General features: G+C 38.8%; 1 protein-coding gene across 1 annotated transcript in view; it reads right to left on the bottom strand.

Annotated features, from left to right (window-relative positions):
- FANCM (FA complementation group M) overlaps positions 1–16,072 on the bottom strand; it is a 75,715-nt gene that overhangs the window by 38,028 nt on the left and 21,615 nt on the right. Inside the window, 6 exon segments of the mRNA XM_037396172.1 lie at positions 521–727; positions 1,449–1,642; positions 6,499–6,600; positions 7,095–7,223; positions 9,080–9,212; positions 9,998–10,129. Coding sequence (XP_037252069.1) covers positions 521–727; positions 1,449–1,642; positions 6,499–6,600; positions 7,095–7,223; positions 9,080–9,212; positions 9,998–10,129 — 897 coding nt within the window.

Below are 16,072 nucleotides of genomic sequence, written 5' to 3'. Positions count from 1 at the left end.
ATTAGTTTACCAAGGGCAGCCTGCGCTCAAAGATGATTAATTATACTCCGAGTTGAGTGCTGAGGTTCAGAAATTTAGCAAAAGTAGATTTCCACTTAAGCTGATCTCTTCAGACCTCACACACAAGTCTGCTACCACTAAGCACTTGTCCGAAAGCACAGTGTCGTCAGCGGGTCAGAGCGAGACGCTGCCAGCCCTCCCCCTCGCCGAGCTCCAGCCCTATCTCATCTACACCTTGTTCTGTACCCTTGGCAAAAAAAATAATGGATAAACTGAAATTCAGAATATACATCTACAAAATAAGTGTTACAAAGGGTTCAAGCCCTTCACATCACGGAAGCGCACATATTTTTCGAATATTGTGGGCTACTATACTTACTTGTAGGGGTAGTTAAAATGGTTCTAGGAGTGCTCTGGATTGCTGCGATTTTTAAAAAAATAGTTGAAACATACAAATATAGTATCCTGGAACAGACTAAACAAGTCACTTTGTTTTCCCAGCGAGAAGAAAGCAACTCACCCGTTCCTCCCGCCCTTCGGCGAGGATGACAACGATCCTGCCTCGCCGCCTGCGCCCCGTTCGGCCCATCCTCTGCACAAGGCGAATTGGACTTTTCTGAGCATCAAAGCAGATGATGAGATCCACTTCTCCGATGTCTAAGCCTTCTTCCCCAACACAGGTAGAGACCAGAGTGTTATACCCACCTTCACGAAAGCGTTTTACCACCTGAATAAGTGATTAAAACTAGATTTAACAGGTTAGCCAAAAGCCCCTTATATACACTTTGCAGGTTTTTTAGGTTCAGACAGAAGTTGAAAAAGTTAATTTATATTTTAAAACTACAAAATTAAGTCTTTCTCAATTTGTCAACTACTAGCTCACAATCAAATGCCACAAGCTAACGTTATCAATGGCAACATATCAACTCTTCAATTCTAAAATAAAGGGGGGAAAAAAGAACACCTTATTCTGACTCCAATCATGTAATTCTTCTAAAACTGATTCTTCCCAACTTTGCAATTAAGTATTTTGGGGCATTTTGAGGGGGAGCTGCATTCTGTGGTAGGGTTTTTGTGGTTGTTTGTTTTGTTTTGTTTTTTTTTTTTTAAACTTTGCTAGATCAAAATTTAAGGATATATCTTATTTTTTCTACATACAAGGAAAAAAAAAAAACCTAAGCAAGTATTTGACTATCTCCCCAGATTTTCAAATATATGTAAGTTAGCAGTTAATATAATGTAAATATATAAAATATTTCTACTTTCACATTCTGTTCAGCGAGTATAATTTTGGATACTCCAAAAGCAATTAAACTATATAGGAACTTACTAATGACACTTTAAAATTCAGTCACTGCCATACAATCGCTATTGATACTCATGTAGTTGTTTACACAATTAATACTCTTTATCACCATTTCCTAATACAAGTCTCATCTTTTCTTTACCTCAAGTTGTTCCTTTTGTGTGAAGCCTTTTGTGTTCTTTCCTGTCGAGTGGCCAACAAACATCATTACTCTAACAGCTGGGCTAAGCCTGGAAAGCATTTCTGCAATTTCTTGCACGCTATCTCGAAACGATGAGAAGATCATCACTCTGGTATCCACAGTGTCTGCAGATGTACTTTCAGCTGTGACCTGATCTGTTTAATTTTGAAAAGCCGGAAAAACATTTTTATGCATCATTTAAAAATAATTGCCAATAAAAAAGTAAGGACAGGTCATCCCACAAGCTACACATTCACAGCTCTCATCTCACTTACTGGGAAGATTTTGTAAAAGCATATCTCATTTTGGTTTTTTTCAAAGAAATTTTATTCAAAAGAAATGTAATTAAAAAAATATAATAAATCTAAGTAAATAAATAATAATAAAAAAAACCACAACCAAAACAGCAGGGAAAACTGGCAATTAGGAGCCTCTCTCGGCCTATTTAGGCCAATATCCCAGAAAATGCTCAAACAATTGCTCTTTGGAATCAAAGCAGTATTCTAATTTTGGAGAATGTACACCAACTATGGTGAGGATGTCTGAGCTACCATTATTAATGTTACTTTAAAAACCTCAGGTTTGATGGCAAGTGTCTTAAAACAAGTTTAAGATGCCTTCTTTCAAAAAGCCTACAATTTGACTTTTAAATCTGCTACTTAAATGTCCCCAGGCCAGCTGAGGTTAGCAATATATAGCAATGAAAACCAGTTACCATTAGTCTAGGATACAGCACGGTAGAACAAAAGAGATGTCGATCAACTTTCTATGATTTACTAGAGCAAGCTATCTCTAGTTCTACAGCTTAGGATCCTCATGACAGCAGAAATGTGCAAGAACTTACCTTGACACTATAATTTGTTGCTCTGAATGATCTCCCATCATAGAATCAGAGCCATTTAGGTTGGAAAAACCTTTCAGAAAATCTAGTCCAACCGTTAACCTAGCACTGCCACGTCCACCACTAAACCATGTCCCTAAATGCCACATCTACACCTTTTTTTTTTTTTTTTTTTTTTAACACTTCCAGGGATGCTGATCACAACTGATTATCTCTTATTTCAACATCAAAGATATCTTTTCCCTTTTCAAAGAAAAGGGAAAAATAATTGCATTGATACAGAATTTTTTAGCAAGGTGCCTTTGACCAAAACCATGTTTCTTAAGTTATACCATCACAGTTTTTGTCTTTGGGCACTAAGTTTTGGGGTTGTAGGTTTTTTTTCTTTTTTTCTAAACATATAATGGTATCTGCCCTCATGAGCACAAGCAAAAGCTATCTATGCAACACGCAAATCTTGAAGAGTCAGCTTCCACTTAACCAAATACTAAACCAACATGCCCATTACTGCACGCTACAAAGTAAAAACCTACCATGTTAAAAAAACAGACTCTCAAAGGATACAACCGGTATTGTATTGTATATATATGAATATTTGAAATTGGCACAGCTTGCATGCATTACCTAGCCACAGCCCTCAGATCAAGCCAAACAGATTCCCAGCGATAAAGAACTTTTGCACAATTCTCCACAAAACACCTTTATCTCATTAAAAGAAAGGTTAGACAAAGAATTCAAATTCTCAAGACTGAATGTGTAAAAACCTGTTTCCCGAACATCCAAAGAACAGTCACTTGGAGCTTGACAACAGTTTCACACTATGCCTGTAATTCCAGTGTCAACCTGTTCCTTGAAGTTAAAGCATTAAGTGTAACAGGTAAGTATGTGTATATTTCTGACCAACTATCAGAAATTCCAGTTTAGTTTTTAGTTGCATGCATCTACATGCAGAAATGCTTTCAGCAGCTTAAGTCAGAAAGGAGAAACCGAAGCTAACTGTTCTGCCCATTTAAGATGAGCCCGCAGGCAGATTATGAAGATGGCTGCCTCGGGTCAAAACAAATTCACTCTTGAGGCTGACAGCCAAGGAGGTCAGACAAGAGGATCTCCAGAGGTCTCTTCCAACTAGGCTAAATTATTCTGTGATATTGTACTGCACTGTGGAATGGGAGGTCATCTGTCAAATACAAAAACCAGTCCCCAGTGAGGGCCTAGAAATGAAACTGTGCTGTGAATATGATTCAATATTTTTAGCTAGGAACCAGACAATTGCAACACTGATATAATGTGTTCTGCATAATTTGCCATCCAGAGAAGACTGAAAAGCTAAATATTTCATAATAAGTGCAGGTTGGACATATCTTACATGAGTTCATGTTACTCTCCTTCACAATCTTTACACTGAACAACATTATTCTATAGCTATTTTTAGCACAGTCTCATGACTTGAATAGCAATAATGCTCAGTAGCATCTGCCCCTGTACTGTAAAAAAAAAAAAAAAAAAAAAATATACAGATACACTGCTGCCATTACTTCCTTGACTCACCTAAAGCCAGACTTAGAAAATTCAACACGTTAGCAGCCCATAATCAATCTGACAAGTAATCCAGGTATGGAAGATTAACTGGGAGAAGCTCATTATGCTGAGCCTACATTTCTTAAGGGCTGGCTAGAATGCTATCTTGCACTTACCTGAATTGCTGGTAAGTCCATCTGGCAAAGCAGGGGTGATAGCTACGTGCTCAGGAAGCTCAGACATAACCTGGTTGATCACTAGTTGGAAGTGGTTTAGTTTGCACAAGCAACTTGGCACTACTCCCACAAGTTCTCATGTGAGAGGTTTCATTTCAAATGCAGCAAAAAGAGCTAGCGTTGTTCCCGATACGGCTAATGACTTAGAGGTACTGACACTCTCTGTCTCAAATGTATGGCTTTTCAAGGAAAATGCTCTGCAGAAGTACTTATTTGTTTTGAAAATTACATGGGAATAAACACAATAAGTTATGATGCAGAGTAGTTCAGTAATGCATAATTGGAACAAAGCAGAGTTAAGTTCAGGAGTTTTGTTTGCTTCTGATTTTTTTTTTCCCTAGAAATACTACACACTTGCATGGGTTCCTGAAACAAATGCTGCATGTATTTTCCACTGCTCATATAATGACTAAGGCTTTTATTTCAGACCCTTCTGATGGAGCAAAGATACATGCAATTATGCCTGGAATCCTAATAAGTACTCAAATTTTTGTTGACAGACTCATGACAAATTCTTGTCTGGAGGAGGGAGAAATCAGGACATGGGTGCGTACTCTATTCAGCCAGAGTCCAAAACCAGAAATTAGGGTGTAACTACTTGTGTACATGTGAATTTAGAGTTTACTTGCAAGAAACAGGGATTAAGGGTAGAAATACAGGTTTGGGGTTATTGCTCAAAAGGTATCACCAGAGACACCACGACACAGTGAATAAGGCGGCAAATAAATAAATTCAGTGTCTCACTATTTCTGTCTACTGCCCGGTGCATTTGGTTTGGAGATACACAAGCTCTACAGGAGACACAAGCTGGAGCTTACTACATTCCCTAGGTTACTAGAATAGCTCCAACTCTGTGATCAGTCTATGAATTGTAAAGTGCTTTCTGACCTTGCTTTGAGGACTGTTTTTTTGTACTTGCTTGAAAAATTAACTACATGCATTGAGAGAACTACATTCAGGACTCTGCATTATATCCCCCACGGCCTTGCCTTGCACATTAGTTACGAGGATAAAGAAGGTTACAGGGAACAGGAGCAAGGAAGGACAGCAAGAAAGCCGAACACACCTAGCTCAGGATATAACCAAATGTGGTACCATAGCTCACCAACTATGCCACAAAATATTATGCATTTCTTCTTTCACAATTACTGTAATTTTGCATTTATAACAGTAAATATTTACGGTTCATGTCTACTCACTTCAGAGGTTCATGCACACAGACACAAAACACAAAATCAAAATATTTGTATATTAATTACCTGTTAGTAATATTAAAAGACATGTCTGACCAACATTGCAAGGTAAAACATATCTGATGGGATTCATATGACAGCAAAAATCCATGCTATCAAAAGAAGATGGAAGAGTGTTAAATATAGAACACAGTTAAAATAACTCCAGTACAGAATACAGAATTTGAAAACAAAAGGAATAGCTTAGAAAGACACCGTTACAGGAAACAAGACAGTGGCATGGACAGAGGCAGGGAGGACAGAAAGAAGTATGAATGGAAAGGGGGGTGGAGGGGAGAAGTGATTTGATTAAGTGAATTTGGACATATTCTAAACTAACAAACCCAGAAATGACGAAACTTAAAGTCGCCTACTAGAAAGCAGCCATCATTTAAAGTGTATTCTGAGAATCAAGCATCTAAGATAAGAAAAAGAAAACCCCAAACCAAAAACAAAATGGAAGGACAGGTCAGAAATCATCAGAACTTCACAGAGCACAATGATCCAAACAGACACGGAAAAAAGTAAAGAAGCTGCAAAAACAATTAGTTACTGATATCGCCATTCCAAAAGCAGCAACTGGATCAAAAAGCTGAAATTTCCTAATTCCAGAGACATCTGAACGATTCAGAATACTTTGTTTCATAGTCTCAATGCTACCGTATGACATATTTTTGTTCTCCATTTCAGTCAAGATGAAAAAAATGAGACACGGATGAATGCAACTGAAGGTTTTAAACTTCAAATTGATGCCTTAGAGTTTGTCATTCTTTGCAACAGGCTGGATAACAGCACTTTTATCCTTAAGCTCCATAAATATGTTGCATGTAACTGCAGGAGGTAATGGTAGCACTGCACTGAGTGATGGTCTCCAGAACAAATTCTGTGACCATGAAAATCTTGAGACATAGTAGCACTAGGAATGAGTTTACTATCACTATTTTTTATATAAACTGTTCTAACAGCTTAAATCAAATGAATAATAACTTATAGAATGTTTTTTTCTTAAAGTAGTGTTATGGTATAGTTCTTCTGAAGAGGACTTTTCCATACAAAACATATACAAACATACAGAACAATAAAGAAGCACTTGAACAAATTAGGAAATAAATTTGGTAGGATATTATTTGTTTTCATCCACAGGTTCAACTGTTCAGATATTTTTTCTTTGACTTGCTACTTACCAGAACATCCCTTTTTCCAGGATTTGAAGTGTTCTATTACAATTTCCTCCAATTTCTTTAATTTTGGATGGCTATAGAAAAATTCCTTTTTATTTTCAAACACTGAAATGGAAATAAAGCAATTAAAGATATAACTAAACCTGCAACAAGTATGAAGGTTTAATGAACATTTCCTCCCATTATCATTATGAGTCAGACATCCAAATTCCTGACATCAGCTCTAATTGCATTGACCTAAACAAATTAGTAAACTACTTACAGAAGTACATTTGTTAAACCAAGTTTTTTTAGAAAGCATTGTTACTTTTGTTACAGTCAGACTATAAAAGATATTCAGTCAAATATAAATATATTTTAACCTTTCATCTTCACTCAAATTAATAACTTCAAATATAGATAACATGTTTGAAGGTAGCTAAAACCACTGAGGAAAGGTAGACAGATAGGTAAAAGTCTGAGGAAAACAAACTGGAATCAAAAACATACCAGCCACGTGTATCACAATGAGTAGCTTCCTGCCTCTACAAACTATGCAGAGGTATGTGTTTTGTTTAAACAGAAAGCAAATATTCTGTCCCTAAAAAGGAAATACTGACCTGTTCCATTCTTGCAAACATTTCCATTTGCTGAAGCCGCAGATGTGTCTGAAACCATGTCTCTAAGCTGCTGATACAGCTTCATGAAGTCTTCATTACGAGCAAGTTCATTCTTTGTACGAGTTAATCCTTTGTAAAAAGTTGAAATACTTTAGTATTTAATCTCCCGAGCAAGTATCATTTTTGCTGCCTTTGGACAAGCTTTCTCAAAAGTAGCAAGTTCCTTTCGAGAGCCAAGAGAAACGTTAGCTTTAGAAAATGTAATAAATATTGCTTTGCGCCAATACTTCTTTAGGGAAGATGCCATTACAGAATTCAAACGTGAAAAATATATGTACAGACAGAAGCCTGGTTCTGCAGGTAAACTAAAGTTTTACATCAACCATTTAGCACTAGAAAGGCCATCCAATCCAGAAATGAGGGCAGCAGGGCGCTGGCCCAGGCTGCCCAGAGCAGCTGTGGGTGCCCCATCCCTGGCAGTGCCCAAGGCCAGGCTGGATGGGGCTGGGAGCAGCCTGGGCTGGGGGAGGGGGGGGGGGGGGGGGTCCCTACCCACGGCAGCAGGGGTGGGACTAGATGATCTTGAAAGGTCCTTCCAGCCCAAACTATCCTGTGACTCCATGAAATGCTGCCAAGCTACTCAAAGAGGAGGGAACCTAGACTAAAAGCTAAATATAAGAAGTTTCTTGAATGATTTCACGTTGGTGTTGAAAAGAATTTTTTTCTGCTCAAACCAGAAACCAAACTGATCAGAACACCAGCACAGAAGATCTATTTATTAGAACTATTTTCCATTGATCATTTTTCAATAGCAGACAGGGATTTAAGGAATCTGAGAAGCTTGGAAATACATGAAATACTCTCCGCTACCCAGGTCTAACAGAACTATACCATCAGAAATGTAAAAATCTGCATGCACGAAAGGAATAAATTGTAAAAATGTCAAAAACATAAAATTAAATGAGAAATTATTAGTACATGTATACTATAAAAACATATCCTATAGATATTCTATAATATGAAGCAAGCACTGTATGCTTTTGGTTCAGACGTAGGATGAAGCAGTGTCATTTTAATCAAGCAGGGCTGCAGGCAGGCTAGCTTTTCTAAGTTAACACACAGTCACACAGCTAAGTGTAAACCAAAACAAAGCAAGAAACCTGACAGCCACATGGATGAAAAGCCAGAACCTTCCCTTCCCACATCCAGTGTTTAAAAAGCTTGCAGTTGGATTGACATTGCCATGTTGAAACTTGTCCCCTCAAAAAAGGTATCAGCACCAAACCAGGTCTTCCAGATAGCAATGACAACCCAACAGGTCTAAAAATGGCCATGGAGAGTTGCAAAAGACACATAATCGTTAGTGGTAGAACGAGGAAAATGAGACAAGGCCAGAACAGAAAATATTATTGCCTCGCTGTATGAATTCATGCTGTATGCAGATTTGGAATAGTGTGCACTGTTGTCTCATTCGAGAAAATGAGAAGAGGTACAGAGAAAGGCAGTAACAGCTTTATATGTTGCTTTGTGAGCACAGAAGATGTTGCACAGCTGGGATAGAACTTCCAGTGTGATGTATCTAATTCTGTAATCCTCTGGCAAAGACGCTCCAAACTCACGCATATATGAGTTTTGCTATAGGGGGGCGAATTGCTTTACAAGACCAAACGATTTCTCAGTGTAAATTGTTTAATGGTTATTCTCCATCTCTCCAGAAATGCTACTGCCACTTACTCTGCGTTCTGTTTGTTCCTTATTTTTTTCAGAACTGCTGCCATATAGACGTATTTGCTTTCCCAAAGATACTCTATCTTTAACATTGTGCTAACATATTTCCAACAGGGATGGGGGGGAACAAAATACTAATTACATCTGCAATCCATCTGTTACATAAGCTCTTTTGGGCACAGTTAGCTGTACAGATGAGGTGAATTAAATGAGAGTGAGTGAACACAAAAGGAAGGATGTTTCTGAAGATATTTCACCTTTTGATCCGTCCATAATTCCACAAAGGTACATAAATAACGATCGTACTCCCATTTGCAGCAGCAGCTCATAACCATGATATAAACTGATAGAAAGTGCAAAATCCCCTTCAATTATGCCTTGATGTATTTCCTTTAAAAAGAAAAGAGTCATCATTAAATTAGGAAGTTGATAAGCAGCAGGAATCATACTGCCATTCTTCTGACAAAAATAAGATTGACATCTAAAAAAGAGCCAAAGCACAAACTAATGCACAGTGAGTAGTCTATCTATCAAAACCTTCAGGAAACAGGTTACACAATTCTTAATGATCAATGAAGGCAATCTTTTTCCACCTCCAGTGTTCTCCCTAAAATACTTGTAATATCTACCAAGATTAGCTCATTACTTTCCAATGCAGCAATACTCAAGATCTGACAGCGAAACCATCAATCAGTAGCTGGGCAAAACAGGACATTTCTAGCATGTCTACCCAGGTTACAAAACTGAAGCCAGGAAAGTTGGCTTGCCTACTGTGAAGTGCATTTCCTAATGTTCTTTTTAAGGTACTCAGTCTTTTTTTGTCTTTTCTTTCTAGATAATGTTCTTTGTAAAGTTTGCAAAATTTGAACACTCCATGACAATTTACAGATAAATAGAAGCACTGATGTAGTTCTGAGGGGAAAGTATAAGATTGTAATTACTGACTGCCAAGTTAAGTTCTCAAAAAAAATTCAGTTTGGAAATTGAGTTCTTCAACTTTTCCTTAACTTTCCTATATTAGCATCAAGAAAGGTCGAACAAGTAAGCATATTTTATTCCAGGGCTAAAAGTAGAATGTTACAAAGGAAATTAACTTAAAATGTATCAGGAAACTTTTTATTCTATTTCTTTCTTTATTATTCACTACTTTAATAACATGAAATAAAGACATTTACCATATTTTTTGAAGAAGGGTTTTTTCTATATTGATCTCTTGCTAGAATTATCTGGTACTTTGTAAGGCTGGGAATATCCCGTCTTGCTAAAACTCCTATTTTAATCAGGCGTCCAGCAAATGTTTCTAGCACCTGCAAAGAAAACACAGAAGTATACAAAAGATGTGAAGGTATGTATTCAGCCCCTTGAAGTAGTTTTATTTTTACAGCTCTTACACAACAGAACACAAGCAGTTCATTTATTTTATTTGAAACATTGGATTTTTCAAAACAAACTACACTGGTTTCTAAATAATTTGTCATTGTACCACATGACAACGCAGTGCTTAGCCTCACCGTAAGGTTCTCCATTATTAGGATGTTTCTAGGCTTATTTACAGATTTTTTTTTAAGACCAGTAGAACTATTAAAACTCAGTTCCCTAAGGATTTGTGCCCTCCATTCTACAGACAAACATCCTCCTGCCCCCAAGAAAACCCCATATCCATCAGATAACTAGGAAGTGGAAACACAGGCTGTGCTTTTATAATCGCACAAGTACTGACCCAGCAGAGAGGAAACGAAAGAGACGTGTAACCAGATACTGAACTCATGCTGCAGCTCCCACTCACTAGTAACCCCTAACCTGAATGGCATTTCAGTCTCAGGAAACCTGTATTCATCTTTGAGAAGTCTAAATTACTGCAGGTGGAGGACCAGCCAACAGGTTAGCAAGTTGTGTGTGGAAGGGATAGGAGTCGGGAGATGTGAGCAGAGTGGAATGAGCATCCGGCAGATGGGCCTGGCACAGCAGCGTGCCCCATTTCTTTCGGAAGCTGTGCCAAAAGACAATTTGTTTTCATACATCACATGTATCTGCTTTCCACATCTGTGAAACAGGGAAAGTGAACTGCACTAATTCATCTTAATCCTGTTTTTCCTCTGTTTGTTTCTCAGCCTTAGGTGGTCAGAATTTTTTTCATAGACTTAGTTTTGCATGAGCGCTAACTCTGTAATAATTGGAGTAATCAGATTTGTTCTACAAAAACTACTTACAATCTGTTGGCCCACTTGGCTAGTAGCACCAAGAACATCTTGGTGCAAAATAACAAGTTTCTCCAGAGGCAGGCTTGGTTTCGTTTGCCAGCAGATGGTTCCCTTACATGCATGCAGTGTTCCCCAAGTCTTCCAGGCATTTTAACACCGGTTCAGCAGAACGACACTAAGAAGGCTATAGCATAACAAACACCTAATCCCTTTATTGCTGGTCTTTCAGCCCTCTGAAGATCAGGTACAACTGAACCAACAGAAACGGGTATAACTTTCAGGCCTCGAACAATACTGAACTAAGTACCTCTTCAGCTTGCAAAGACAAAATGCCCTAAACAGGAAGAGAAAGACAACCGTAAAAGTAAAATGCGTGTTTATACACTAAGTAACAACACTCCATTTGTCCTCGTCACACACGTAGTGTATGCTGGGCTTTTAGAGCCTGTTAGGATGCACAAATATTAGTAACAACCACAGTCTACTCATACTACCCTGGCAATACAGTGGCAGCTTAGTAACTTTGATTATTTTATAATATGGTATTCCTTTAGCTTCTTACTCTGCATACAGTGCCTATATGGCATTAAATGGCCAATCCTGAGAAAAAGGGTGGGAATAATTGCCACTGTCAACTACAGTGGCATCAATCCCCCAAAGAATCAAAAAGGCAAAGAAAACTTTGGAAGGGTGAAGGAAAACTTGCAAAAGCACCATCGAAACTGGGGAAACAATGGGCTGGGGAATTTCCACACTGCCCACTCCATGCCTGCAGGTCTTTCAAAAACAGCTAGTTGGAGTCAGCAGGCTAAGCAGATTACAACAGATAAAGGCTGCTGACAATAGAAACAAAGCCTAAATTCTGAATGCTTTGGGGCATCTTAGGTTGCTCCTCTTCCTTGCTCTGGGCCTTCAGAATGGGATACCACGTCTCGGGCAGCTTGCTGCTTTTAGTTCAGCTCACCTGCTCGCGCCTAGAGGCGATGCCCACAGGAGCAGGGACGAGGGCAGGATGATGCTGAGCAGCACTGCCTGCTCCAGGTCTCCTGGGGCAGTAGATGCCAGACCAGCTGTGCGGGCCAAAGAGCCCCAAGGCACTTCCAACCCTCATCTTCAGGTTTACCTTTACCTACAGGGAGCCTGGGTCACTGCCTCACACGGCTACCGGGGCAAAGCGAAGCACAGTCAAGAGACCTCCATCTTGAAGCATTCCTTCTAATTAACACAAATGGATTACTTAGACCAAACAAACAACTAACACTAGTAACTCCAACAAGTGAACACCAACAGAAAACTACACTATTGCTAGGAATTTCCAGAGGAAAAGAAAATACAAAGAAATCAAATAATCTTTTCTTAAAATACAGTCAAGAACATCCACCAAGCCACTTAGAAGTCTAAATGCATAAGAAATTAATATCTCATATTTGGTTTAGTTTTAAGAGTTTAAAATTCAAAACTTCCTTTTACCAAACAGTTTGTTTTTGAATCTGGCCTATATCTGACAAGTCAATTTTAAAAGGACAGAAATAGAAATGTTTGTGCCAGCTTATAAAAAAAAAGTATTTCTAAAAATATAAATAAATGTTGACCATGCAAGGGATAACTCAGTGTTCATTTTAATGGGATGCCACTGAAATAGCTCTTTACCCTCCCACCAAACTCTAAACAGTTGGACATGAGGACACTTGAAATGCTGAAGACCAAGTTTAAACTATGTCTTGTGTAGTAGAAAAGAAGTCAGTCTCTGAACACAAATATGTTTCTCTAGAAAAAAAATTAATTTTTTCATTAAAAAGTAATGCCCACATAAGTATAATAGTTCAGCACTGGTTTATTATTTCCTATAATTGTTGCATAGCTTTTTAAAAAGATATCTCCATTACACGTAATTTTATGTTTCATCCCTTGACCTAGTTTATAACATGTAAGAAAATTATATTGTCACTGTTTGCTCATTGTACACCCCTGTCTGATTTAATCACCTTCTGCAAAACAAACCAAGGAAGACTATTATAGAAGACAGCAGGATCCAGTCACCTGGAGCTTCAAAACTAATAAGGAACAGCAAACATAACCTACTTAGAAGAGACACAGAAACAAGCACTACTCAGAGTAATTACATTTATCTTGCCTCCGTACCTTTATTTTTAATTAAAAAGATAATACTTCTAGAAAGTCTCCTCAATCTTTCCAAAACACTTAAGCCTTATGTTATCCATTTAAAAACAGAACTGTAGAACTAATTTAAATTAACCGCTTACTAGGACTCACGGCTTCTGCTAACTCACTAAATAGAGTTCAGGAAGATGACAGGTTTCCTACCAATATATAACAGACAACGTGGCAAAGTTGTTGCGTACTGCACTAAACTTGACAAGAACACAGAGGTTTTTGCTGAACAAGGTATCTTCCACAGCAAATCATGCTGCTTTTGTGAAGCATGTACCTGAGATTAGCTTAGGACCTGCCATTTGGAGCTACAACATTAGCTGAGGACCACCATGAGCATTACAAGCCGAACTGGCAAGGCAAAGAACCGTTACCGTTTCATCTACACCCCACTAAAAAACCCTGCTATTAATCTCTTTTCTCTTGGCACAGTAAAAAACAAAGGCTCTAAAGAAATGACCCGGCCTAATTATTTTACTGCAGATTTGCAAGCCTTCTTTACCAAAGAAAACCAAGAAATCTGCCACACATAAATAACTGCTTGTATTCCTTTTTTTTTTTTTTTCAGAGTGGAGAAGGAGGGGGTTGAGAGAATCCAGCCACTAAGCAGACTGTATCTTCACAAAACAGAGGCTCAGGAGGTCCACTTCTATCCACAGGAAAGGTTAAGCGCCAGAAGCTCTCCACAGCACACCCAGCCTCAACTGATACACCTGACTGTTTGGTTTTTTATACAGTCACACTGTACTTAAATAGAGCTGTCACCTCCCTTCATCTCCTTTCCCTGCTCTCCCAACTCACCCAGCTCCAGCCATCTTCAGTGCCCAACAGACCACAGAGACCTTTCAAACGTGCTGGGGCAGACGCAGAATTGGTGTGCAAGAAGATGAGACTACATTGTGTGGTGGTGAGGTACCATCACACCTACAGGTGTGCGAGAATGTGAACACAGACCACCGACACAGTGGCCTGCCTTAACAAGGGACCACTAAAACCAAGGGCATGGAAGCAACTCAAGCAACTCCAGAACTCAAAGATTTGTGCTGTGGCTGTGCACCACATGGACATCACACTGTTACCACTCTGTTCCAGATTTTCAAGTTTTCAAGAAAGAGGGTGAAGGAAGACAAGAAAGGGAAAGAATCACCTTCTTCCAGGCTCTGGCCCCACCACCCACAGCTGGAAAACCAGCTCAGAAGGTGTATCTATCACAAGTCTTCACAACAGAGTTGTGATCATACTGTCTGAGGGGAGAGCAAAAACTTTTCAGGAAGGCGTGAATGCAGCCAGGGCCTTCTACAGCTCCAGGGAACAGCAGCCCCAGTGAAGGTCAGATGAAGATCTAGAGCATTCATTGTTTTGTTTTAGGACTGAAAATAGAAAGGTTTGGGTTTCACAAACCATGCTATCTTGAGACGTGTCAGTGCGGAAAACCTGATGTTCCTGAAAGTAACTTCCAGAAGGAAGTCCCAGTAACAAACCATGTTTAGTCACTGCCAACCGTAACTGCAGGCTTAGTGAGAGGATTTTGAGAATCCATCAAAAATGAAAGCACCTGGGGTCACAGAGCCCAGCAGCGATAGGAGAACAGGCCAGCCCCAGGGCGGTATCTCACGGATGAGCTAGGGCAGCATATGGGTATTCTTTACCTGACTAAAGAAAACTTTCAGGCCCACAAAGTACATAAAGTTTGTACTTTAAACATAAACATTTGATGAAGCCTCTCAAACCATAGTATAGTACATCAAAGAAGGGAAGGAGGACAACTATCAACAGAAAAAAAGTATTTGGGTTTCTGACAGGGAAGGCAACAGAGAAAGGCATTTGGAGCTATGACTAGTGCTCACTTTTAGTTATTCTCCCTGTAAAACTTCAGAGCCATGACAAACAAACTCTAAACAAGAAAGAGGAAAGTGCTATTTTGTGTAAGCTTTCTACTGACATTTTCTTATCTTTCCAATAACGAAAATAAAGCAGCAGGGACACAGCAGGGCGCAGTGTTTCTGAGGTGACCTTATAATTCTCCAGAACCAATACTGATCAGCCTAGTAATGATCTTGGCACCTCTGAAAGTTTTGTTGTCAAGTTTATATTAACTCATTCAGACACTTCACAGTCTTCCCGCTCTCCAGGAGCCTGTTACACACTGGACCTATACCATTCTTCCCTGGAGGCTGGTATTCATCAAAAAGATATAACACTTTGTCCTCTTCTAGCACCTTGGTTTTCTCCTATTGCAGCATTTTCATTTCTTAAAAGTTACAAAAAAAGGTCTACACAGTTTTTACTTTTCAACTAATTTCACCAAGAACATTTTTACTCTTTCACTTGAGAGTTTATAAGTGGCTCTTCTATATCAATATGCCACCCAGTAAATGTCATCGCTTAGCCATCAGATAGAAAGAAGCACCCTACCGAGGATGCTTCATAGTCTCAACTTGCAAGACTGAATATTTATTTTTCTTATATATGCAGAGATATAACCTGCCAGGAAAGCACAAAGAATACAGCACTACCAAAACCACGTTATTTCAAGAGTGACTATTTATTAGCCAGCAGTCACAAACAAAATTAACAAGTTAGTGGGGGAAAAACATACAACAGAAATTAGCTTTGCTCAAATCCAGTAACAATCAGTTACTCTATTATCTGAGCTGACAGCAGCATCTAGACACAGCCCACCATACATCTTCAGTACTCTATAAAATGTAGTCCTTTGTACATAATTTCTAAGCATATCACAAACCAAAGACAAAAAAAAAAAATACACACACAGTAATTCCTGCAGGTGGATCTTTAAAATAGCATCCTAAACTCCTATCAGTCTCTCTCTCACAGGTAGCCAGTCAGTACTCTGGCATTTCTCACACAGAGAAA

This window comes from Falco rusticolus, chromosome 7 (genome assembly GCF_015220075.1).
Source record: "Falco rusticolus isolate bFalRus1 chromosome 7, bFalRus1.pri, whole genome shotgun sequence".
NCBI lineage: Eukaryota > Metazoa > Chordata > Aves > Falconiformes > Falconidae > Falco > Falco rusticolus.
Note: the sequence above shows the minus strand (reverse complement) of the source record. Positions and strands in the feature narration are given on the sequence as shown.